We start from the raw sequence: 27,915 nt of genomic DNA, 5'->3' as shown, positions 1-27,915 counted from the left end.
CATACTACATCTATATTTTATATGGTCTACGTCAGTTAAAATGCAAAGTGTTTGTAGGTGAAGTACATTTATTCATAATCGGCTGACATGCATATGATTGTGAACTGAATGTTGTTGTCTTAGTTTCAAACAAATACAAAATTATCTAGCATGGTTGGCCAACTGACGTAGCGTGCAGCAGATCTAGAGCATTGCAGAAAGCTCTGTAGTTGACCTGCAAAATTAACAAATTTTAACAATTAAGTATACAAATAAGTTAAGTTTATTAAAAAGTAAAGTAAAAGTAATAATAAAAGGTACTCTATGGTTTTATGTCAGCCTTCCTGTATCCATATACATGCCAACACTTTATACTTTGTTCACCCTAGCGAAACCCTAAGAAAAAAGCAATTCCCTCGATTGTATGAAACGAGCAGTCATTAATAGTTTGACAGATGACGGCTATAATCTTATAAAAAACGGATATAGGCGAAATCCACTAACTTTCAAACTTAGCCGCATTATACTTTGTGGCCAATCGCCATACTGTAATTACTACTATTATAAACTTGTCAAATAACTGCACGTTGCTACTAAACTAAATTTCAATTTTTACTTAGGCACTCCCGCCTCTTCTTTCGTAGTATTTATTCCATCTTCTTTGGCCTTTGCTACTCGCGTAAAAATAATGATGTACCTTTTTTTTTAATTTGTTTAGTGGTACGGGATGCAAGTCCATAGGCCTATGGATTTTGAATTTGAAGATTGTTGTAGGTACCGTACTACAGCTGTGTCGCCAACAACAATTTAATGTTTGAATTTGTACACGAGAAATAGGAAAGATATCAAACAAATAGTAGTCATAACTTTTTTGCGTAATCAGATGCTATATTATATCTGGGAAAGGTATAAAGACATGACCCATTATAGAACAACTCCTTTATAAACAATTTTTAGTTTTACATTTGCGAGAACATTACATTGCATCGAAATAAGCTACCTAAGTCCTTCGATCAGGAACTTAACATTACGGCAGTCAACCGCTGTACCACTCCTGTACTTTTCTACTTTGTCGTAATTTACTCTCACTTATTCTACATATATTATCATAACAATAAGATGATTGATGATTTCCGAACAAAATCATTACGAATAAAAATTATCAATGTAAGCAGAAATACTACTCGATACCTATAGATATATAGGAGTTGTTAGGAAAGAAGTGTTTCCTATTCTCGGAAGCTTAAAATCATTGCGTGAATTTGAAAAAGGAAGGAGCTAGCAGGAACCAGAACATATAAAAAACTTATTAATAATTTGTGTCTTATCCTGCCCATTGGTATTTTTAAAGTACATTTTAAGTTTCAGGGTTCCTGGCCAAGTAAATTATTCTTAAGTTTAATTTTATGCCCACAGTCCAGCAAAAATGACATTATCATTTGTGTATGAAACACAGGATTTGAAATCGCCGCTAAATAGCCAAATTAATGTTGTTTTAAATGAACAAGATACCAGTGATGAAAATAAGAAACCAAATGATGGTGGTCTACGTAAAAGAGGTAGGCCTTCTGTTGTAAATATAACGTCATTAAAATAAGGCACTTGAAAAGCAAAACATATAATAAGCACTGAAGATAGTCCCTAAAACGGTTAAAATATGAAAAAAGTTAATAATCGCTAAAAATATCATAAATTATATTTAAGTTTTTTAATTAGTTGATTTAAAAGCTTTTTGAAACTGATTTTGAGAATAAAGGTTGATTTAAATAAATAACCTTTCGGTTAAATGTACCCTATGACTTTCAAGAAGGTTAGGTATTTTATGTAATTGTGCCCAATGTACTTACAAAGGGACAAATATATCAGACTTTTCAATTACCCCACTGAATTAAGAATAGTCCAAGAGTGTCCGAAAAAATAGTTCAAAAAATCTACATACTCATAAGACAACAACATAATCCTTATATTTTGTCTTGGGCAGGAAGCACTTGAATATTAATGTCTTTATAAATGACACCGGGTGAAATTACAAATCATTAGGTCAAATGCCTGGGAAGGAGGAAGATAAACATAAACCCCCTTATTCATAATGGTCCGCTAACTTTAAATAGCCGCTTAGGAGTGTTTTTTCTCATTCTGACTTAGGTCAATAGAAAAAGACAGAGTGAGAATTAGCAATGCTTTAAGTTAGCAGACTATTATGAATAAGGGGGAAAGTGTGTATGAATACGAACCTCGTCGCCGCAGCCGCGTCGGAAGCCAAAGCACTTGTACAACACGTCGCGCTCGCGCGCTGACACCAGCGACAGCAGCCCACGCTGGCACAGAGCCTTCTCCATGGACACCCGCGGTATGGTGCCGCAGCGCTCGCGGTCGGCATCCTGCGAGAGACGAACATATGAAATAATGTCTCATCAGAACTGTCAGTGTGCGTCAAAAATATATCACACAGAATTACTCATAAGGAAATTAAATCGGTAATTAAAAAATATTAAAGGTCAAAAGTCGAAATACAAACTATCCTATCTCTTAAGTTGGATTAATGTGCAAACAGCGAGCAAACTTTGATTAAAATAGGTTCAGTAGTGTAGGAGTTCATCGCGGGAAACGTGGCACGAAATTTTTATGTAATATAAAGATGTATCGTTTATGTGATTGCCACCAACTTCATAATGTTTCAAGAGAAAATTATTGAAGTGAAACTTCTTTGCAGGCATGAGGGTTAATTTTTTACGGTTTCATCCGTCGCAATAAAGTGACACGAAAATGTGGGACGTTTTTGTCCAAGAAGAGGGTAGACCGATTGAGAGAGAGTGATTGAGACCGATTGAGAGAGAGTGAGAAAGGGTGAATGTAGCACATAGCGCCGCTAGTAAGTAAAACATCTTCCCTACTAGCGTTGTATCGTGTAGGTTTAGCGCGATAGCTTGAAAGAAAAGATTAGTATTTAATACTATTTCTCTAAATTTTATAGAAATGATTAGTATAAACGAGATTTAAAATTACTTTGCCAAAGAAAATTCAACTCTGACATGTGTACTTTGAACGAACGCACGCAATTTTTTTTCTGATATTTTAGTTACATAGTTTTATAGTATTGTATACTGTATGCTTGAAGTCGATATTTAAGGCCTAGGATGAATCTCGTGGTATGTTTTGCGCTTTTTGTGATTTATCCAAGGCTTTCGATTGTGTCGAACACGAAACTTTAATCAGAAATCATCACTATCACGGTATTAGAAAATATAGATATTTATATCCTATTTAAATTGTACAAAAAGAGGACGTCAATGTAAAATCAATCGTTAAAAGTTCGACAGGGCTCGATATTAGGACCTTTTTAATTTCTGATTTATATTAATGACCTCCTAAAGTCTCGTTGTAATGCATAGTTTGACTCTCTGCGTATACGAGGATCTATAATTAAATAAATAATTTATGTTATCCCAATCTTGAATAAAGTGTGGTCGGATATGTACGTACTTTATTTGACCGCATACAACAAAGAACGGATCGAATAAACGACGTTCAAGTCATCTTTGTAAGGCTTTACTGTATTTTCATTCCATCACATAGGTATATCACGGGAAGTGTTGGTTGGAATTTATCAGGTTAATAGTAGCAACCATCAAGTCATTATGTAAGTAAGTTTTATGACAATCATAATATTAACACGAGGAACAAACATAAACTTGTTATGTCTACTACTCGGCTAAGTCGAGTTACTAAGTCTGTTGTGGGCCGATGTATATGATTTACAACAAGATCCACAAAAATGTTCAAAACAAAAGTATTACGATATTCAAAAGAATTGTTTAATAACGTTTATGTGGTAAAGGTAAAAAAAAACTAGTAGGTATAACATAAATGACTTTCTTAATGTTTCCACAGATTGGGAATGGAGAGACCACCCTCAGGCTATTAAATAATAAGTTTAATTGTACAATATTACTTTGTAACCATATTTTTTGATGAAAAAAAAAGCCCACTGAGTTTTTTGCGCCCATTCTTCTCAGGTTTGAGGCATTCTTTTTGGAATGGGTGGTAGTTTTTGACTTTCAATAAGTGATGTCATATCCTATTTTGACTAAAAATATTTGAATTTGAATGACAAATCTTACCCGCACCACGCTGATTGCAGATTGAATGGTGACTTATACACCTCTTAGCGAACCATTGGGGAGATTCGTTATTACCTTGAAGACTTCCAGTATGTTAGTGATGAGGTCAGGGAACTTGGCCAGCTTGGTGAGTGCCCCGGAGGCGATGTGGCGCTCCTCGAAGTTGAGGAAGTTGAGCGGCGAGTGGATGGTGGGCACGTGAGGTACCGGCTCCAGAAGAGGCGCGCGCTCCAGCGAGCCCTGCGTGAAGGCCTCGCCCACCGCGTTGCAGAACCGCTCGTACTCCACGAGGCGGCGGCGACCCGGAACGCAGAATCTGCCCCACACACAACACACGTTACTTCACATCAGAAGGCCTACCATCAATTTTCTTAATCTTCGATCAGTTCAGTTTAGGTACTATTGAAGACCTATCTAAAGAAAGGTACCCCTCATGATGAAAAAAAAACTTGAATTTCAGTTCTAAGTACGGGGAACCCCCAAAATTTATAGTTTTTTTTTATTTTTGTATGAAAATGCTAATGCGGTTCACAGAATACATCTACTTACCAAAATTCAACAGCATAGTTCTTATAGTTTCGGAAAAATGTGACTGTGACCTACGGACGGACCGACAGACAGACATGACGAATCCAGAAGGGTTCCGTTTGCCATTTGACTACGGAACCCTAAAAATAGCTCTAGAAATAATTTTTTTACAAAGTCAAAGTCAAAAAATCTTTATTCACTGTAAAACTATAAGTTATTTAGTGCAAGTCAGGATGAAGTACAAAAGTTACAATAGCATTCAAATGAGTATAACAATATTCATTAACAAAATTTAGAACATTAATTCCAACTATCTTTATCATTCAAATAATCTTTCACGCTATAATAGGCCTTAGATGTTAATTTATTTTTTACGATACATTAAAATTTTTTAATAGGTAACATTTTAATTTCATTTGGGAGTTTATTATAAAATACAACACAATCCACTTTAAAAGATTTAGCAATTTTACGGAGCCTAGTAGATGGACTTGCGAGTTTATGTTTGTTTCGAGTATTGACACTGTGTACATCACTATTCTTTTTAAATTGGCTAATATTTTTATGGGCGTATAGGAGGGTCTCGTATATGTACTGGCAGTGTACTGTCATAATATTTATTTCACTAAACTTTTCTCTCAATGAATCCCTTGAACGCATTTTATAGACTGCTCGAATTGCTCTTTTCTGCAGCACAAATATGTTTTCAATATCTGCAGCCCTACCCCACAATATAATTCCGTAAGATATGACACTATGAAAGTAGCTGAAATATACAAGTCTAGCCTTTTCAACATCTGTCAGCTGCCTAATTTTTTTTATCGCAAATACTGTAGAGCTAAGTCGATTACATAAGTTTTTTATGTGAGCACCCCATTGTAGCTTAAAGTCTAATGTAATGCCTAGGAATTTTGTCGTTTCTACTACATCAAGTTTTTCATTATTAATTTTTATAGGTGTTGGTTGGTGCTTTATATTTGGAAGTGTAAACCTTACACATTTTGTTTTCCTTTCGTTTAAAAGTAAGTTATTAACATTAAACCAATTTACTACTTCAGCAATGTCGTCGTTAACCTGACAGAAAGTTTTTTGCTGGCGTTTTATTTTAAATAACAAAGATGTATCGTCAGCAAACAGTATAATATCATGTTTATTTTGAATAAGGTATGGTAAATCATTGACGTAAACCAGGAACAAAAAAGGACCCAAGATTGAGCCCTGCGGTACACCCATCGATATGATAGAGCCAGCTGATCTTTTTCCATTAACGTTTACTCTTTGAATCCTATTACACAAGTATGATTTTATTAAATCTAGTGAAACATCCCTAACACCATAGTGGTGAAATTTTTGAAGTAAGATTTCATGATGAACGCAGTCGAATGCCTTGGATAAATCACAAAACACTCCTAACGCATCACATGAATCCTCCCAAGCATCCAAAATATTTCTTATTAACTCGATACTAGCATCCGTGGTTGAAAGATCTTGAGTAAAACCATATTGTTTATTATGCATGAGGTTATTATTGTAAAAATGGTTAATTAATTGCGTTAACATAATTTTTTCGAAAATCTTGCTAAAGGTTGCTTTATCTCCCGACTTAAATAGAGGAGTGATCTTGCTCTGTTTCATTTGGTTTGGAAATATACCGCAATCTACACACTTATTGAAAATATTTGGCTACAATTTCTATTATAGATTTCACTACGTTAACAGAGATTCCCCAGAGATCTTTAGTTTACAGTAGTACATTAACACATAAAAACATTCAACTGAAATAAGTACCTTGATTTATGTATGTTATCACTATTTTTTATGTTGTTAGCAAAAAAATTCACTGAAAGTACAAACTTTTTTTGAATCGCCCAACTTTGTTACATTAGCTACACCTAAACTGGATGTTTTGGTTAAAATATTACCTCATGGTACGAATGAATGAACGAACTAAAACAGTATGCGATTCAATTTCCGACTTGATTTGACGTCAACCTAAATTCGATCGCTCTAATAACGTCGTGGTATGAAATAGCAAAGCAGTTTATTTTAGGTCGTCAATTGAATCGCAATAACAGTTCATAGTAGGCCCTCAGATCTACTACTGACCACAAAACCGAGGAATGGAATGGAATGTTTTCCATCTGTAACCAGAAATTGTTTGCCAATGAATAACCCTTAATCTTTCTACTACGAGTTCTGCCGAAGAGTTGGGAATGCAAACATTGGTTAGGAGTGGAAAACTCGAACCAAAAGTTACTATAAAGTTTAAAAAGTAGTATGTTTGTCTGTAAGAGTTATAGATTTAGCGCCTTATTTATAACTAGTAGTTGCCCGTTGCATTCGCAACTAAAGGTTTTATCTCAATAAAATGTTTAATATGAGAATCATTAACAGAGAAAGTTGTCATACTGAAACATGCAGGGCAAGCCTGTGGCATAGCGACATCATATTCTACACTGACGCCAAGAAATGGAAGGTATTAGTAGGATAATATGCTAGTCCAAGGTATAGAGCTATATTACATAAAACGTGTTTTAAGGCGACACTAAATGCCGGCGACCTTGAGCGATATGTGTTCACGGCTCCTTTCTAACAAACCCAATATTGAAACAGTTCTTGCGTCGAAAATGTAACATTTTAACAGGGACAAACAGTTTAAATGCTTACAATTCTCATTATTGATTACTAATCTGAATAAATGTACCTACACAAAAAAGAGTAAAAGCTACAAAAACAACTTTTATGAGAGAAGTATACTAAGCAAATGCATCATACCGAGAAAAAACTTGTTTAACTGCAAAGAAAACTGGTAGTTCATAATAGTACTGGAGTGTTAACTTTAACCAATTTGCATTAGCAACCTACAAGTAAGACGTAAGGGTATGCGTAACAGGATAAAGTAGTGTTCATAGCTCCAAATGCTATATTTTCACCACAAAACTTGTCTAAAAACACCTTGATTGCGTGTTTTCTGTTTACCCTTTTCACCCTTTCACGCGTTAGATGTAACTCCTTATTTATAAACGTTTGTAAAACCTCCGACTACTTATTAGTCCTCTATCTTAAACCATGCTACCATTTAGGTAATTTTAATGTATTTATCTAGCTTTTGTCTCTAAAAAATTGTCAACTCACAATTTCAAAAAGTTGTCGTAAATATAAATAATGAAAGATCTGAACAAAGCAAAGATTTTCAGGTGGGAAACACATTTATGTAATTCTGGGGCCACTCGGTGTGTTATCGCTATTGTTAAGGTTCTATTCATTCAGTTCACACGGTTCGATTTTAGTTAAAGCGGATACAAATTATATATTAATACAATTAATTAATTTTATTTAGAAACTTATTTTAGCATCCTTTTTTAGCATTTTCAAATCGAATTAATTTCTCTTTTTCTTTACATAATAGACCTACCATTCTGTAAAAAAGGCAGTAAAAGGAACTTCAACCAGAGCTACTTTCCACTGATTACTGTTTTACCGAAGTGCAACCGCGATAAAGGCAGGAGTAATTCTTTTTACGTAACCGGGTTATGGGGGGGTGGCTCCGATCTATGGCAATGGCTGGTAGGTCAAGATAACGTCTTCAGCGTTACCGGGTTTAGGGGGGTGACTTAACGCTAGTGTATGGGTTGTACAGCCTATGTGTTATTGTTGTTTCCTTATTGTCGAGTTCGATTCATAGTCGAATGACTCCGTTATCAAGATGTGACGGTAACATTAAGTAAAAGAGTCATGAAAGCTCTTTGAAATGTTAGGCGATGGTGGTCTCAAGATCGCTCGCAAGGTCTACGTCCTGGAAAAACTACGGGGCACCGGTGGCCATGGTGCAACTATGCGGTTCAATGGTTCATCACTGAAATTACATACAACACTGGTGAGCGGCCATCCGCTATTTGTTGTTACTGGCGTGTGGAAGCAAGCCTATCAACCTTTCTTTAAGGTTATATCGCTTATTTTAAAGTCGGTTTCTTTTATTTTATCAACTGACAGGCACTTCTTACGGCATACGAGCTGAGCCAACCTTACTCTTTCTTTACTGAGTTATCAAACATTATTATGTAACCACACAGAGAGCCAATAGAGGCGGCCACTCACACTTCCATGAGCGTGTCCATCTCCAGTGGAGTCAGCGCCAGCCCGGCCGAGCCCAGGCCGCGGTAGAAGTCAGCGCGGGGAATCACCAGTTCTCGCCGAGGGTCAAACTGCTTCAGGAAGTCCCGAGGACGAACACCCTCCCGCACCATCTACAAACAAGCCGTTTCCGCGTTCAATTACAATTTAATGTTTTTTATAATTCTGTCAGCCAGTCATCACCGATGAGTAGCGGCTCACTAGATCGTAGGTGAAGACCTCCGACATTATGACATTCAATACGTAGTACAATCATAAACTTAGTATACTACCGTAATAGAAAAACCTACGTGTGAGAAAGAGACGAATAGATGAAGACCATGAAACCGGTTTGAAACAATTTAGTGTCCATTAGTCTCCTGTCAAATTGGAGGGCGCTTTACTTTTAGTGATTTTATCGCTATTGTTCTGTGTTTTAACGGAATAATAATTACAAATATATTGATGTCGTGTATTAGATTGTCTTGTTATATACAACAACAATCCGACTTCTTACAGGTAAATACTGATTCTGCAATACTACTTTCGTGATGTTTATTTTCGTAGAACATATGCACTGAATTACTAAACATGACCTACTTTTTATTCTCTTTTTTTATATAGAATAGTAGGACAAACGAGCGTACGGGTCACCTGTTGTTAAGTGATCACCGCCGCCCACAATCTCTTGCCACACCAGAGGAATCACAGGAGCGTTGCCGGCCTTTAAGGAAGGTGTACGCGCTTTTTTTGAAGGTACCCATGTCGTATCGCCCCGGAAACACCAAACAAGGAAGTTCATTCCACAGCTTCGTAGTACGTGGAAGATAGCTCCTTGAAAACCGCACTGTGGAGGACCGCCACACATCCAGATGGTGGGGATGATATCCTAACTTGTGGCGTGTCGTGCGAAGGTGGAATTCGGCGGCAGGAATCAGGTTAAACAGCTCTTCGGAACACTCCCCGTGATAAATTACCGCAAGACACACAATGAAGCGACGTCTCTACGCAACGCCAAGTGATCCAGCCGTTCACAGAGCCCTTCCTCAAGATTATAATGATTTAAGAAAACATGTGTTATATTTATGTATAAATACTTAAATTAAGTTACTAAGACCAGATTAAGATTGAGTAACACAGACCTTTCCCTTAATCTTGGCGAGGATCTGCACGATGTCAGTTTGCGTTGGGTCAGTATGCGCGGGAGGCGGGGTACGGAGCGCACGCGACGGGGCTGAAATCGTGGCGCTCTCGGCCGGCTGGTCCTCCAACTGAACGCACAAATCATTACAAATCAGAGTCTGGTTTCAGACATAATATTTACACAGACACATAAATCTAATACATAAAATTCTCGTATCCCGGTGCTTGTTACCAAACTCCTCCGAAACGGTTTAATCGATTTATATGAAATTTTATGTGCATGTCGGGTAGGTCTGAGTATCGGCCAACATAATATATTTTTCATACCCCTAAATGATAAGAGTGACGGTATTTATATTTAGTATTTTGTTACACAAAAGAATCCAATGACGTATTCTCATCTCATCTTTCATCAATAAAATTTATTTTGTGTGTTTTATTTAAGTATGTTTTCACTATTTTTTTAAAAGTTATTGACAATACGATTCAGTTTACGAGAAAGTAGCAACTTTTTTTGATTCACTCACTTTGACAAATAAGCAGTTTAGGTTCTAATATTACCTCATGGTACGAATGAATGAACGAACTAAAACAGTTTGAGATACAATGTCAGACTTTATTTGACGTTAACCTAAATTCGATCGCTCTAATGACGTTGTGGTATACAATACCAAAGCAGTTCATTTTAGGTCGTCAATTGAATCGCAATAACAGTTCACGGTAGGCCCACTGGTATCTAGTCCCTAGCATGCACCACTCTATGTGTGTACCTCATCCAGTAGAGCCACATAGTGGAAGCCACAGTCGTCCAGGTATCTGGTCTCCAAGGCCCGCACCTGCTCCGGTGTGGGCAGTACACCCAGCCGCGCCAACACTCGACGTACTTGCGATCTCGACACGTGCCCATTGTTGTGTCTGTTATACCATTCAAAATTAGTAACTAAGTATTTTTATTTGATATAAATCAATTCCTAAGAATTGCCCCAAGCCGACTACTCTTCACCCTCCAATGATAAAAATAAAATTCAAACAAATGATTTTCATACAGACACTATCATTATTTATCGTCTATATATTAAAAACCCCGTAAAAATACAAGATCTATAAATGGCAATAGCACAAATTACTAGGGATTTTATAATACATAGGGGCTGTTTCACAAAGTCCAAGTAAAGTTGCAGACTGTCACAACTCTTAGGCTAGATAAATTAATGGCTACATAAAAGTTTCAGATTAAACAGATTGCGTTTCACAATCACTTCAACGCTATATTTAATTACTAGATGACTTATCTGGCAGATCGGCAACGAAAATCTTAATCTTGCTTTACTTAAGCCATCTGTAAAAACTATTGAGGAACTAATTTGAAAATTATAAAACTTTTATTGAAAAAGATGGCAACAAAATCTCTTGGCAGTATTTTGTTGATTTAAATAGCTTGCAGAAACATAAACTTTTAATTTAGTAAATAAATGAAAAATCGACATAATATTATAAACTTTAAAAACTAATTAATAGCGTAGCAGAAGCAATACAGTTTTTGCCTGTAAAAAGAGGGGCGTAAAAAGAATAGGGGAGTCCCAGGCCCATGGGTGTCGTAAGAGGCGACTAAGGGCTTTTTAGAAGTGGGAGAGTCAGGCTGCCGTCTTATGACGTCAGCATAATCGGGCCAGACTCGTCCGGGTTAATTACCACACTCGCACAGAATACCGGCGTGAAGTAGCGGCCTAGTGCCGCTAGGTTTCGCATAGGTTAGTGTCGAGGACCGGAGGCCATCCCTTCATATGAGAGCGGTCTTGAAAAAGAAATTACCTCAGGAGGGTACCGGCTCTACCAGAGCCGGAGAATCCCTCCCCGAGCACTCTCGCTCGGGTTGCCCTTCGTATTCTGGGGAGGGCACAGAACCGTGCATGACCGAAGACAAACGAGGCAGTAACACCACGGCACCCCGCTCCACGCTCAACGTGGACTTTTGCAATATCAGGGGAATTCACTCCCAACTTAAACGCCGTCCACCACCACCTTGAGACGGCGCAGCCGGCCTTGTGTTTCCTTACGGAGACGCAGATATCTCGTCCTAGCGATACGTCATATTTAACGTACCCCGGGTACAAAATTGAGCACAAGTTTTTGACTCATGCCGGGGTATGTGTGTACGTTAGGGAGGATATCTGCTGTCGCCGTCTCGGCAATTTTGAGGGTAGGGACTTGTCTACTCTCTGGCTCCGCGTAGATTTAGAGGACCGCGTCCGCATCTATGCGTATGTCTACAGGTCCCATAGTGGTAACGCAGAAACCGATCATCTCATGGGCTGCGTTCAAGCGGCAATTGACGACGTGCTTGCACAGATTCCCTCTGCTGTAGTCTTGGGTGATTTCAACGGGCACAATGCCGAATGGCTTGGATCACGCACCACAGACTACGCAGGGCGACCTGTGCATAATTTTGGATTGGCGTATGGTCTGTCCCAATTGGTTGAGTCGCCAACGCGGCTCCCGGATGTGGATAGCCACATGCCGTCATTATTAGATCTTCTGCTGACTACACATCCCGATGGTTATCAGGTCTTTGTCGACGCCCCTCTCGGAACGTCCGACCATTGCCTGGTCAGGAGTGTAGTGCCTATCCGACGCCAACGTCGCAGACCACCAGCGACCCGCCGCGTTTGGCACTACAAGTCAGCAGATTGGGATAGGATGCGTTCCTTTTTTGTATCCTACCCTTGGGGCAAGGTTTGTTTCCCTTCTGACGATCCTAGTGCCTGCGCCGTTGTGATACTACAGGGCATGGATATTTTTATACCAAGCTCTGTAGCAGTTAGTCAAGCGTCAGTTAAAGCAGCATCTGACTGCAAAAAACAGGCGTATCGAACTTGGCTTGCGGCGCTGGGCACAAAGGATCCGAACTGCAAAGTTCTTAAGAGGAAATATAACCGTGCCTCCAGATTTTTTAATAATATAATAATAATAATAATTCCTTTATTTCAGGCTACATGGCCTATAAAATAAATAGTATATATATTATATAGTCTAACATACATATGATATATAACTTAAATGAACTGAACTGAACTTTTAAGCGGCAAATCGCCCGTGCGAAATCGAAGCACGTCGTCAAAATCGGCGAGCAGCTTTCCAGTTACCCGACCGGAACACGCAAGTTCTGGTCGTTGTCGAAAGCTGCTCTTGGTAACTTCAACCAGCCGTCCCTGCCGTCGTTGCACATGAGAAATGACACCCTGGCCCATACGGCAAAAGAGAAAGCTGATTTCCTTTGCGCTCTTTTTGCCTCCAACTCGACTCTTGACGACAACGGAAAAACACCGCCGACCATCCCGCAGTGTCAGAGCTCTATGCCTGAAGTACAGTTCAGACAGAAAACTGTTAGGCGAGCTCTGTTTTCGTTGGACGTCAGGAAGTCGAGCGGGCCGGATGGCATTTCTCCAATCGTGCTTAGAACGTGTGCCCCTGAGTTGACGCGGCGGCTATTGAAAGCAAGGGGGAAGGCCTGGCAGTAAGCCTGGATATAGCAAAGGCCTTTGATCGTGTATGGCACAAGGCGCTCCTCTCAAAACTTCCATCATTTGGGCTTCCCGTGAGCTTGTGCAGGTGGACCTCCAGCTTCCTCACTGGGCGCAGCATACAGGTCGTTGTCGACGGATATTGCTCGAACCCGAAGCCCATGAATGCTGGAGTGCCCCAAGGCTGTGTGCTATCTCCCACACTGTTTCTTCTGCATATCAATTATATGTTGTACACCTCCAATTTACATTGCTATGCAGACGACAGGACTGGTGATGTCGTATACACGGGCCATGCAGGTCTCTCTCGGGAAATCGTCGACCAGTGCGGGGAGTACTTGTGTCTTCTATCGAGTCCTCTCTCGAGAAGGTCGCGGAATGGATTAAATTGAACCTTATCCAATTCAACCCCCAGAAGACTCAAGTTTGCGCGTTTACCACTAAAAAAACACACAGTGCGGTTTTCAAGGAGCTTTCTTACTTTCTTACGCGTACTACAACGCTGTGGAAGGAGCTTCCTTGTGCGGTGTTTCCGGGACGATACGACATCGGTACCTTCAAAAAAAGCGCTTACACCTTCCTTAAAGGCCGGCAACGCTCTTGTGATTCCTCTGGTGTTGCAAGAGAATGTGGGCGGCGGTGGTCACTTAACACCAGGTGTCCCGTGCGCTCGTTTGTCCCCCTATTCCATAAAAATAAAAAAAGTGGAAAATATTTAGCAGTAGAATGCTTTACATATAGTGTGGGCCTACCGAAACGTTTTTAAAACTACGAAATTTTTGAAGTAATACTTCTTTAGGCGCGATATGAAAAAATTATGAGAGTAAAAATTTAAGATGCGCGCGCATCACTGTAACACAAAAGGAACAGGGTGAAGTTGGTTCCTAAAATTTTCTGACGTTTGCGACACTCGTTATTTTTTTGGTTACTCCGTCCATTATTAGGATAGGCAAAGGGTTCAAGCCCGTACAGCCGTATTTGTTATTTAATAATTAATTGTCAAAGCCATCGTTGCAAGATTTTTACAATATTGTTCTTTCTACAAACGTAGAATAGCACGAGGAATAAATATATTTTGCTTTGTTAGGACAAAGAAGTATAGTTTTGCATTATGCACACAACATACATAAGTACACACACACTCTTTTTTGTTTCTCTAGCTAGCACTCCAGTAATTGGACGTAGTTAAGCAGAAAGGGCTCAAACCACACAAAGGCACTTTTGAGTTATGTACTTATAGGCATTTAAAGTTTCAGTTCTAAATAATCTTCGTATACATTTTAAAAATAGTTTTAAACTCTATTTTGACCAAAGTGTGGTTTGAGTCAATTCTGCATAACTACGCCCAAGTTACGCTCACTCGTCGTGTTCTCCGAAGGCCGGCCTCAGGTCGATGGAGCGCTCGCGGCACGCGGCCCGCACCCTCAGCAGCGCCGCCTGCGCCTGGTCCAGCTCGAGGGGCGAAGTTCCGCCGCGCTCAGCCGCCGAGCCTGCGGGGGGGAGCTCCGCCACGGCCGCCCTCACTGCGCCGTTCTGCACATCGGGATGCTTCTCCAGTTCTTTTATGGTGAACACTGCAAACAAGACTAACTTGTTTTCTATTGTTATATTATTAATTTTATTTATTTACTTAATTCAGAGAGATTCTCCATATATATTATTAGTAAATGTATTAGTAACAATATTTCTTATGTAGTTCATAAGAAATATTGTTAGTATTATTAGTCAAATATATTTATAAACCTAGAGCTAACTATAACAATTGTTTCTGGAAGGAACAGTCAGCTCTGGCAGCAATCATCTTTAGGATGCTTGTGTGAGTTATGGGTTTTGAGGTAGTTATAAATTCCGCTAATATTCAGTCTTCAATGAATTCGACACGTGTTTCGCCTCGACGAGGCATCCTCAGGAGATGTTGACTCGCTTGAGAATCCTGCCAAATTTGGTGAGTAAGCAAATATTGGCAGAATCCACACTTAAGATAACTCAAAAAATCTAGATCCTCTACGGAGCTTTAAAGTTCTACTTGAAGAATGAACCCCGAGGAAGACCAGCCGCTAAGATAAAAAATAATGACGAATTGATTACTGGTAGAAGATGCTTCGAATCACCTACTACCAAAGCATTAGCGGATGATTTGATGTTACCATACCCACAATATTGAGCCATTTGCATCAAATCGGTAAATTAAAAAAAACCTGAACAATGAGTGCCTAAAGAGGGAAGAACACGTTGAATCTTGCATTACCATATTGCACCGGCACAAAACTGAATTTATTTTGGGGTTCTGTCAAATAATTGGAAGCGGACATCGCAATGGCTAACTCCAGGTCAAACACCACAACAACTCTATGAGAAAACATAAAATACCGTCACTTGAGACGGCAGATAACTAGGATAAATAACTTTAAACGAATAAATAAATATTTTTTAGAAGTTGTGATTATTACAAACTAGGCACAAACATCCTGGCACTAAACATAAATTGCTTTACAAATAATGGATGAAGTAGGTAGTGAAGTTAACGTTAATTCATGAAATCTAGACTGAGATCAACCCCCGCATGGTTTCATGAATTAAATTTATTTATAACAGATTGTGTATTTTTTATGGAAAAAGAGGACTAACGAGCCTACGGATCATTTGTTGGAAAGTGATCACTGCCAGCCTCACTCCCTAGCAAAATCAAAGGAATGACAGCAGCGTTGCTGGTCTTTCAGGAAGGTATACGCACTTTTTAGGATGGTACCCATATCGTATCGATCCGTGACCACCGTACAAGTATCGTGGAAGTTTAAAGTTCTTTGAAAACAGCACTGTGGAGGAACGCCACACATCCAGATCGTGGTGATAGGGTGGAACTAGGCGGCAGGTATTAGGCTCAGGGATCAGATTAATACAGCACTTCCCAACACTCCCCGGTAAAAGATACACAACGAAGCTACGCAGTGCAAAATGATAGAGCCGTTCAAAGAGTACTAGATCCAAGACTATTAGAGCAGCTATGCCTTTAACGCATATGGCTCGAGCTGATACTGGGGTGCGGAGATGCGACATATAGAATATTATCAAGAATATATCGATATACAACAGTCAAAATGTTTATTTCTTTAAATTTTTCTCTTTATCATTCTTTAGAACCTAGAGGCTGGTTGGGATCGAAGTAGTGCTGCAATCTCCCGTCCAACATGATGGCACCTAGCTACGGTGTGCTCGTTACCTTGATCGCAGTCGTCCTCAAAGGTGCGCCAGCAGACGCGGTCGGGCTGGTTGGGATCGAGATAGTGCTGCGTGACGCACACCATCTCGCGGTCCGACATGATGGCGCTGAACCCCATGATATCGAGAGCGCGCCGAAATTGCTGTGGTGATATGCGCCCGATGTTGAGCGGGTCGTAATCCTATACAAAATAAAGATGGTTTAATTTAACAACTTTGGAAATGGGCAAGACTAATAACTGAATGGCAACCACAAGACAGCAAAAGAAATAGAGGTAGACAGCCTATGAGATAGGAAGACGACATCAAGAAAATAGCGGGGCAATAATGGACTCGTACAGCAAAAGACAGGACAGAATGGAAATCATTGGAGGAGGCCTTTGTCGGAAGACAAGCTGTATCACCGTAAAGACTTTTACTTTATTTTATTAGTACCTAGTATGTAAAATTAGTACAGCAATAAAGGCATTTTATTTTTTATTTTATTTTATTGTAATTTAACAACTTTAAAACATTTTATAAAAGGATTAAAATTCAAGAGTTATAATGGACACAATTTTATTCCATCCACACATAGGTTACATAATCTGCGCACTTTATTTACCCTAAAGAATTCGGAGACTCGAATGCGACGCTGCATGACAAACTGTTGCACGCGCAGCATCAGCTCAAGCAGGTGCCTGGATGGCTTGGGTTGAGCCAGCATGGGGTGGAACACCTCGGAGGGTCCGAGCGGCGCCGTGGACCGTCCAGCATCCTCCTCGGGGCGGACCAGCTTCGGCAACGTCGTATCTATCACGGCGGCTGGGTTCATGTATTCCTGGAGATAGCATCATATGCAAATAAAATTAATATATTATTGAACATCTTTATAACGTGCGAATGTAGGTCCTATGTACCTCCTCACCTCAAAGGCATTCCCGACTCGTGGTCATACCGGATTGTCAAACCAGTGTGACAACGAGAAAATGTTTTTCCTCGTCGTCACACCAAGTCTACACCCTGTTGGTAAGTGATATAATTAGTGCTGTGTCGAGACCATGAGAATAGAAATTAACAGCACTAACTATATCAATTACCAACAGGATGTAGTAAAACCCTTGCTGTGACGACGAGGAAAAAAAATTACTCGTAGTCACATTGGAGTCCCTCCAGTGGGGAATGCTAAAAGGTTGGTCATGGAGTAAGTTAAGTATATAGGATGTGCATTCAACAATAAATTTGAAAACGATAGCAGCTGCTGTCCTTAATCGTTTGCTCTTCAATACTTTCAAATCAAAATAAACTTTCTTTAAACCAAGAAGACTAAGGGCGTGATTTAACCTCCAGTTAGTTACAATTAGTTGGGGACAATGTCTCATAACTCATTCTTACATGTACATCATGACAGTCAGTCTAACGCTGTTATACAGGCTGTTACAAAACCACCCATAATAACGAGTCCATTCATAATACTTAAGAACCAGACGTGCAAAATTTTAGTAAAGGAGACATTTTTTCTTGGGCCCACTGGGTATGGTGATGTTTATTAATCGTATTATGCTAGTAAAATTGTAATTAATTTATTATTGTCAGCAGGCCATATTAATTTGAAAAATCTAACCGGGTTCATGAAATTATAATAAAAAGGCAAACACTTGATACATTTCCTGTATACAGTTGTGGTCACCATGGCAATAAAATGCGTACAATGAAACATTTGTAACATTCATGTGAGAAAATTAAAATATTACTGTAAAACGTGGTGGTAACAGTAATTATCGGCTTTTGAAAAGTAACAAATATCTATTGGATCAATGAACCTCATTTCAATTATTGTTTTAGAGATAAAACTAATTTAGCATTAAGTACAAAGTTAAATATTACCGTGCAATGGAATAAAGTAACATAGACAAAGTCTATATCTGTGAACTCACAGTTCACATCTGTCATTTTGATTTTTATGTTGTCAAAACAGAATTCCGTACTTTTCGTTTCTTTATTTTGCATTATTATAATTATTTAGTTTATTTCATAGATTTTAATATCGCATAGTATATTATACTCCAGAGAGTCGTTGTGCGCTACTCTTGCCGGATACTGTTGCAATGGTTTGGTGGGTAGACATTCTGCTGGGTGCTATGTACATGAAATGTCTGTTGGGTGGTATTTAGGGCAGGGCATCAAGATGAGATTGAGCCACCTGCATCGTTTCTGGATAAGATTCTAAATATAAAACATGATAATAACTATTTGACTAATAACTATATGACTAATAAATATTTATACTATATAAACAATGAGTTTTTCTTCCTATGATGAACAGTGTACAAAACCTTACCTCAATAGTATTTATATGAAATACTTATTTTATTAAGACATTTGAAGTAATAATGATGGTTGTTAAGTATTTTAGGCAAGCTTTCTGGTATAGTGGTTATGGTAATTGCCCCGACTGCTAAACTGAAGTATTGGGGCGTCGGTGTACACCCGCCTGGGAAATACCGCCTATTAAAATACTTGTGCGATGAACATTTTTGTTCTGTGAATCATTGTAAACCATCTTTTATCAGCTGTATCCTTACTTTTCGTACAGGCTCTGTTTATTTTGATATCAGATAGTACTACTTACCCCCTACTTAATTATGGCCGTTTCTGTTTTATGTCAAGGTACTACATTTCTATACGATTTTTAGGTTATTTTGACGTTCACATTTTGTCGTATTTTTCAGTATTCCGGTTAGATCATTTCTAACTTAATATAGCATTGTAATCTAGAGATTATAAGGAATAAATCAATATATGTTTCAATACTATACACCACATTTCGAGGTAGGCCTAAACGTCGAAGAAAAAAAAAGTCTCCTTTAAAGAGTAAACTACGAAGAATATACCTACATTTCTACCTAATTCGCGAAACGACAAAAGTTTTAAAAGACCTAACCTAACGAAACAACCTAAATGAACACTTAATTTTTTCCAACTTGACAGTTTTTGAAGCCAGTCCGTGAGTATAATGACAACCTTGTATTAGGTAAAATAGGTACGTACGGCCTTTCTGTTTAATTATCTGGTTCCCTGACATGGCAGCTTGCTAGGGTTGACAAAATTTTTGGCTTTCATAATTAATCATATTTTTACGGGGTATTTTGTAACACGTTGTACAAGGTGGGCCAAAAGAAATCACCCTATTGGAAGATGCTCTAATTTTTGCAAATGGCCGCCAATGTCAAATCTTTTTTGACATTTATGGACTAGACAGATGCAGAATACAAGTGAACAAGCTATGGAGCGATACACTTCCCAAGAACGCGGGATAATTGAGTCTATTTTTTGCGTAACAATTCGTCTGTGTTGTTGGGGCAGCGCGATGCACGTCGCTGATTCCTCGGCCATCTGACACCGACTGCGCCGTTTGGCCACCAACCTTGAAGAGTATGGGACCACACGAGACGATGCCAAGAGTGGTCGGCCCCGGAGGGCCCGTTCTGCTGAGAATATCGCCGCTGTTGCGGAGGATGTCAAGCTGTCGCCGGAAACATCGACCAGACGACGTGCCACGCAATTAGCCATCAGCCGGACGTCCCTAAGGCAAATTTTGGTCAAAGACCTGCACATGTTCCCGTTCAAAGTCCAGTCCGTGCATCACCTGCTGCCTGACGACCGCCAAACGCGCGTAACCTACGCCCAAGCCACCTTCAATCTCGAGGAAGGAGTGGACGATTTTTCGACCAAAATCATAATGAGCGATGAGGCTCATTTCCACCTCAGGGGCTACGTGAACAAACAAAACTCTCGCTTCTGGGGCATGAAAATCCACGAGTGATGCACCTGGAGTTATTACACCCGCTCAAAGAGACTGCATGGTAAGCTGTTCACGCTGGAGGAGTCATCGGGCCATGTTTTTCGAGAACTCCGCTGGCCAAACGACAACAGTGGACGCTGCGCGCTATAGGGCCATGTTGTCCGAGTTTTGTTTGCCGCAATTGGACGAATTAGGCCTGCAGGACATGTGATTCCAACAGGACGGAGCAACGGCACACATTGCGCGAGCCACAACCGATATTCCGTTCCCGGGTCGCCTCATCTCTCGTTTTAGCGATTTGCACTTTCCCGCAAGATCGATCTGATTTAACCGTTTCAGACTTTTTTGTGTGGTTTTTTGAAGTCCTGTGTTTACGTGAACAGGCCCGAGACTCTGGAAGCCCTCAAGGACAACATTCGACACGAGTGCGAGAATCTGTCGCCCAAAGTTATCGCTGAAGTGATGAAAAATGCCATAAAACGAGCCCGTAGGGCAATCAACTGTGACGGCGCCCATTTGGCCGATATTATCTTCTCGACTTGACCAATACAATTATAATGGTTCAAATAAACATAATCAAAAAACAGAATCGAAGTTTTCCATTTAGAAAAAAAAAGAGAGCCAAACAACATCGGATGACTTCTTTTGGCCCACCCCGTATAATTTGATTTATCTACACCCATGCTTCAAATCCTCTATTAAAGATTCTGAAACAGTTAGTTTATTGCCAACATTAAAACACCTAATGTTCTAATAACCATTACATCATCCAAACAGTTGTAATGTTGTACTGAATTTCATAACAACACTCCTATGTTTTTTTTATCCCTTCATGCGCAAAGAGTTCCAACAGACAGCCACATTCTTATTGCTCGATGTGTGGTATCTGTATGAATTTCAAAAAAATAACATTTTCGTTTAGGCGCGTTCCACACTACCAGAACGCCGCGCGCCGTAAAAAAAAAGTAGGTTATTCGAATCCCCGCCATTTTTCTTCGATATTTTTATTGTTTTATTTACAAAAAATGAGCGATTCATTTTAAACGCTGCAAAAGAATTCGAGAGAATTTTAATTATTGCACTATACAAATAGTAAATTACTACTAAAATAAATATTTTTTTCATTAATACTTACTTTATTTGTATATAATCAGTAATTAATTATGTTAGGTTACTACTAGGACGGGTGTTTTAATGTTAGCAGTAAGCTAACTGTTCCAGAATCTTTTAGAGGATTCATATTCTGGGTGTAGATAAAGTCTTGTATGCAACTGTTGATAATTAGGTATTAAAACACTCATGTGATACTATTATCACTACAATCCACATACGTGTTTTAATACCCCTTATTACACAACAGTTGCATAAATAACTATTATAACTTCACTTGCTAAAATATACCTACACGAAATTTTGAATAAAAAATAATGTAAATAAATACATTTTGATTTTTGATCAAATACCTACAAATGCAAGATAACTAATGTTCAAGAAAATTCTTCCTCAAGGCAAATCCATAATATGGACTTCTGCGTTTTTTTATGTCACTAAATCTATAAATACGTTAAAACTCACATCGAATGTTTGTAAATATTAAGAAATAATAAATACCGGTCCTAATCCCTGTATTCCCTCTTTCTTGACTGCCTCAACCGCCTTCAGGAACTCAACATAGTCCAGAGTGTACGAGTCCTTGATGAAGCGTCGCACAAGAAGGTTGAAGTCCTCGGGCGAGACCAGCACTCCGATGTAGTTGAGGATGCGTGCAAAGTGTGCGAACGTTATCCTTCCGTCGTTCTTGGCCACCTGGGGGTCACCACAACCGATTAGCTCCCTATTGTCCGTCAGGACGACTGACCTCTACTATATAGCACTGGACTGGCGGCTGTCAAAGTGCTTTTGTGTCTGTTTGGTATTCGCCATTTTGGTGCTGTTGGCCATGTAGCGAGATTCTGCGGTACTAAAGCTGACGACAACCTAGTGGACAACATAGACGATGGGAAACTATTTACAAAACAAAATTGTGTACTTTATAACGTTGACTCTTCAAGTATCAATAACACGGAAAACGAACGAAATTAATTCAAAATTTAAAAATACTTCAGAGTATTGTACGTTCCTTAGCAGCCATATGTATTATACGTCAAAATTAGCTCTCTGGACGCACGCGAGTGACGCTTCATATAGGCACAAAAAATTGCTGTCAAACATGTGGAACAGCCTGTCCAGTCGTATTTATACACGTGAGTGGTGGTCCCTATTATTTTTATTCCAAATAAAATAAAATCACTTGTTGAAAGTCAAAAACTACCATCCATTCCAAAAGGTATGCCTCAGACCTGAATAGAACGGGCGCAACAAACTCAGCGGGCTTCTTTTTTTAAACCTAATAACCTGTGGGCGGTCGCTCTATTCCCAATCTGTGGTATCATTATGAAGGTCATTTATGTTATAGTAACCTTTACCACACGTTTTTAAACAATTCTTTTGAATTTCGTAATACATTTGTGTTGAACATTATCTGGGATCTAGTTGTAATAGTTATTTATGCAACTGTTCTGTAATGAGGGGTATTAAAACACGAATGTGGGTTTATCACACGAGGCGAAGCTGAGTGTGATAATAGTAGCACATAAGTGTTTTAATACCTAATTATCAACAGTTGCATACAAGACTTTATCTACACCCAGAATATGAATCCTCTAAAAGATTCTGGAACAGTTAGCTTACTGCTAACATTAAAACACCAGTCCTAGTCGTAACCTTATATCATTCATTACTGATTATATACAAATAATATAAGTATTAATGAAACAAATTTTTATTTTAGTAGTAATTTACATTTTGTATAGTGCAATAATTAAAATTCACTCGAATATAACGTTCTTTTGCAGCGTTTAAAATGAATCGCTCATTTTTTGTAAACAAGACAATAAAAATATCGAAGAAAAATGGCGGGGATTCGAATAACCTATTTTGTTTTACGGCGCCCGATCTTCTGAGATTGTAGAGCGCGCGTAAACTAAAATCTTCTTTTTTTGAAATTCATACAGATACCACGTATCGAGCAATAAGAATGTGGCTGTATGTTGAAACTCTTTGCGCGTGAAGGGATAAAAAAAAACATAGCAGTGTTGTTATGAAATTGAGTACAACATTACAACACTCTTTTGGGTGATGTAATGGTTATTAGAACATTGGGTGTTTTAATGTTGGCAATAAGCTAACTGTTTCAGAATCTTTAATAGAGGATTTAAAGCATGGGTGTAGATAAAATCATATACAACACCCCACAAAATATTTACTAACTCGACTAAGTTGTTCCTGGGTGTTAACATTATGGTTATAACAGTTTCTAGCAAATTCGCTTTTGTTAACCTGTCGAGAAAGCTAGGTGTGTGTGGTTACTGGAGTCCAATCGACTATGACGCTACATAAGGAATGACAGCTTACGAGCTCGTAGTCCTGGAAATAGGGTTTGAGTGGGATGTCACGTTGCGCGATGGTGGCCAGCAGACAGCACAGGCGCCGCAGCTGCCACTGGTCCAGCGAGTGACAGCGGGGCTCCGGCGGCGGAGGACAGGCCTCCAGCAGGCACTCCGCCGAGGTCTGCTCGCGACCGCCCGCGTCTGTGTAAGTTACCTTTGCCTGCACTGCTTAATAGGAATTTTGTACTATGTTTCTAATTCGTTTTTTTATTGGTTCATCCGGTAAATGGAGAAGGGAAATGCAGAGCATAATTCCGAATTTAATGAAGCTCACCTTCCCCGTGGATGACCTGGCAGAGCTGGTGGTACAGCACGCGGCCGTCTTGAGCTCGGAAGTAGTCTGCCAGCTGCGCGATCTCCGCATCTGTCAGCCCCACCACGGCACGGAGCGGGCCGGCCAGTACCGATACGAACTTGGACTCTGAAACACATCCCCCACCAGCGTCAGGTCATGTGCTCCTGGAAACCGTGACTGAGTGAGGCAATTTTACAAAATAATCCACTCTGTAGATTGATCAGATTGTAGGCTATCCTAAGGAAAATGCATTTTTCCACTGTTGTTTGATTCAAATAATTCAAATTCAAATATTTTTATTCAAAATAGGATGCGACATCACTTATTGAAAGTCAAAAAACCTCCAAAATGCCTCAGGCCTGAGACGAATGGGCGCAACAAACTCAGCGGGCTTTCTTTTTCATCAAAAAATATGTTTAAAAAGTAATATTGCCGAATTAAACCCATTCCCAATCTATGGTATCATTAAGAAAGTAATTTATGTTATAGTAACAACCACACAAACGTTTTTTTTGACAATTCTTTTGAATAACGTAATACTTTTGTTTTAAACATTTTCTGGGATCTTGTTGTAAAAGCATATACATCGCCCCACAAAAGACTAACTCGACTTAGCAGAGTAGTACGCATTATAAGCTTATGTCTGTTCCTGGTTTTAACATTATGGTTATGACAGCTTCTAGCAAATTCACTTATGTGCCTATGAACATACATTACATTATCAAGAATATATTGAGAAGCAACAGTCAAGATGTTAATTTCTTTGAATTTTGCTCTCAATGGTTCTATAGGACCTAGGTTATAAATAGCGCGAATAGCCCTTTCTGCAGCACAAATATTGTATTAATATCGGCAGCGTTGCCCCATTTCAATATATTGCTATGGGGCAACGCTGCCAATAATAGCAATATGCTGCTATGGAATACCGTAAATTCAAATTCAAAAACACTTTATTAATGTAGGTCACTGAAATGACTCTTATGAATGTCAAAAAAAATAAATAAAAATATTGTTTCTTATTCAATTAACATAGAACATAAAATATTATACTAGCCGTTCCCACCCGCTTCGCTGGACGAATTTTAAATGGAAATAAATTAAATTTTATTCATCTTATTACAAGTACAATAAAAAAGTAAGCAGCCACAAACCATCTAGAATATATTTAGCATCGAATGATGCTAGTTTTATCGTCGATACTATCAGTGGCTTAGTCTTCAAAGAGCCTCAAACAAAGACTATTTTCATTATATATAAAATGGATGAACATGTTATTCTTCAGTCGAGGACAATTTAAAATATACTTTACTCAAATAGGCTTAAACTAAGCGCTTTTCAATAGTCATATTGTTTTATCGTTCTATGTTATATTACTGTGTTTCGGTCTAGCTAGTGAAATTACTCGTACTGGGCAAATGAGACTTGACATCTTATGACTCAAGGTGACGAGCGCAATTGTAGTGCCGCTCAGAATTTTTGGGTTTTTCAAGAATTCTGAGTGGCAATGCATTTTAATGGGCAGGGCGTATCAATTACTATCAGCTGAATGTCCTGCTCGTCTCGTCCCTTATTTTCATAACAAAAAAAATATTGTATGCATAATGGTAGCCCTGTATATGTTACATTATAATATTGTGCTGACCAGAGATTAGAGAGTTCCCCTCGGGGTCCAGCGGTCGGTAGAACTCCCACAGGTTGAGGCCCACGCGGAACGCAGCCGCGCGGATCTTGTTGCATGTCTTCCAGACATCGGCGAGACGAACGATCTGCAACAGATCGGAACGGGTAACTGGGACATCAACAAACACTCTCGCACCCCGTCAACTAACGAGATATGGTGACGGGTCACCTGGAGTTAAGTGATCACCGCATCCCACATTTTCTTGCAACACCAGAGAAATCACAGGAGCTTTGCCAGCCTTTATGGAAGGTGTACACCCTGCGCTTTTTTTGAAGGTACCCATGTCGTATCGTTCCGGAAACACCGCACAAGGAAGCTCGTTCCGCAGCTTTGTAGTACGTGGAAGAAAGCTCGTTGAAAACCGCACTGTAGAGGACCGCCACACATCCAGATGGTGGGGATGATGTTCTAGGCAGGAATCAAGTGAAACAGCTCTTCGGAACACTCCCCGTGACAAATGCGGTAGAAGACACACAATAAAGCGACGTCTCTGCGCAACGCCAAGTGATCCAGCTGTTCACATAGCACTGGGTCCATGTGGGTGATACTGTTATTACGAGGATATTCATATTATGTGGCGAGAATTGTAAATCATTAAATTACAATGAAACGTATCACCATGTTCACAACGATTGCCAGTCCTACATGGCAGGCTTAACATGTCAAAGTCAAATAAACTTTAATCAATTAGGCTTAAACTTCGCCCTTTGGATCGTCACTACAAATATTTCTTTTAAATTACTGACTTTACCATATTATTTTCGTAAATAGTTGAGTTCGTGTGACGAACATACAAGAAACTCAACGGCCATTCTTTTCAATCAAATGGAGTATTTTACAATAGCTGTAATATATATAACAAATTAGTTTGTAAGGTGCTGCATCCGTCTATCTCTCTATTATAATGTATAATCATTTAATTATAAATTATTTCATAAAAAGTAATAAAGAATTAACTGTATATTATCGTATATTGGATGCATCAACCTTTAGAGATTGAATTCATTGGATGTGTAAGGATGCTTTGTGAACATGATGGTCGTGATTACTGTCACAATTAGTAATTGCATCTAACTATAACAGGTCGACCTGACACCACAAGCAGCACCCGTTCACGAGTTAACGCATGGATCAGCCATCGTCTATAGTGACTCCAGACGAGCAACAGAAACGCAATGTCAGGTGTGAGTGTTAGTGAAGACATAATACATTCATTATAATCATATCATTGGTTAAGTGCTAACAATCAAGGGACTCTTTTTATCAAGAGAATGTATTTCAAACTCAGAGGCACCAAACTGACGTCATGCTACAACATTATAAAAATATTCACCAAATATTCACAAATCTAGACCAAATATAGACACTCATCACGATATCTCTGGAACCATTAGAGCTAAAGACTTGAAATTTGGTAGGAATATTCTTTTTACCGAGTAGAGGTCAGCTAGGAACGAAATTTCACTCGTAAGAGTTTTTTTTTATGAACAGAACATCGTCTGTCGGGTCAGCTAGTAATATATATGTTAATAAAACTTTCATCTAACCGTGTCATGCATTGTTAGACTTGCAATTTAAAAAACACACCAAAAAGCACACCTAATTGTTAATAAAAATTTACAAGATGACTATTATATAAATTAACATTACTGTCATAACATTGTCATTAACTGTCACTAAGGTAACTGTATGTGCTAAGGTTTTATATTATTATCATTTATTTACAGCCTAGCGAAACTCTCTAAGAAAAAAGCGATTCATTCGATTGTATGAAACGTGCAGTCAATGACGTTATGTATAGAACGTCATTGCGTGCAGTCATTGATAGCTTACAATTTCATCTTATTTTCTACATTAATATACATAACATATTTATAAAAAACAATATTACAAATATAATATAAAAAATAGAGTCCCGCCGGCGTTGGTTCACGACAATTCCGCCGGTGGTTAGGGCGACAGACTGAGGAACTTCCGCACGATGCGTGCCGTTCCCAAAACAGCTGCTTTCTGTAACTGACCCTTTATCCAGTTATTAAGTGA

General features: G+C 39.0%; 1 protein-coding gene across 2 annotated transcripts; it reads right to left on the bottom strand.

Moving 5' to 3' along the window:
- Positions 1-47: 47 nt before the first annotated feature.
- On the bottom strand, positions 48-27,538 carry LOC126974367 (uncharacterized). 2 transcript variants are annotated; one of them, XM_050821832.1, is made up of 14 exons: positions 27,420-27,538; positions 25,834-25,957; positions 24,171-24,317; positions 23,862-24,037; positions 22,020-22,214; positions 17,229-17,444; positions 16,626-16,806; positions 14,766-14,979; positions 10,655-10,799; positions 9,884-10,012; positions 8,727-8,875; positions 4,176-4,416; positions 2,214-2,360; positions 48-214 (listed from the first exon to the last, which is right to left on the bottom strand). In XM_050821832.1, the coding sequence occupies exons 1-14, from the start codon at positions 27,429-27,431 to the stop codon at positions 146-148; spliced, it is 2,145 nt and encodes a 714-aa protein (XP_050677789.1). In that variant the 5' UTR covers positions 27,432-27,538; the 3' UTR covers positions 48-145. The 2 variants fall into 2 exon arrangements, with proteins under 2 accessions (XP_050677789.1, XP_050677790.1); XM_050821833.1 differs by lacking the exon at positions 27,420-27,538 and having other exon boundaries at positions 23,862-24,050.
- Positions 27,539-27,915: the final 377 nt, after the last annotated feature.

Source organism: Leptidea sinapis, chromosome 32 (genome assembly GCF_905404315.1).
Source record: "Leptidea sinapis chromosome 32, ilLepSina1.1, whole genome shotgun sequence".
NCBI classification, from domain to species: Eukaryota; Metazoa; Arthropoda; class Insecta; order Lepidoptera; family Pieridae; genus Leptidea; species Leptidea sinapis.
The sequence above is the reverse complement of the archived record's forward strand: the minus strand, read 5'-3'. Positions and strand labels throughout refer to the sequence as shown.

What these genes read in the sequence shown, in the direction of transcription:
- LOC126974367 (XM_050821832.1), bottom strand. An exon ending in ATTTCCAGGACTACGAGCTC is followed by an intron (nt 22,215 to 23,861) that starts GTAAGCTGTCAT and finishes GGTGACCCCCAG; the next exon opens with GTGGCCAAGAACGACGGAAG. An exon ending in GCCTTCGGAGAACACGACGA is followed by an intron (nt 10,800 to 14,765) that starts GTGAGCGTAACT and finishes ATGGTATAACAG; the next exon opens with ACACAACAATGGGCACGTGT.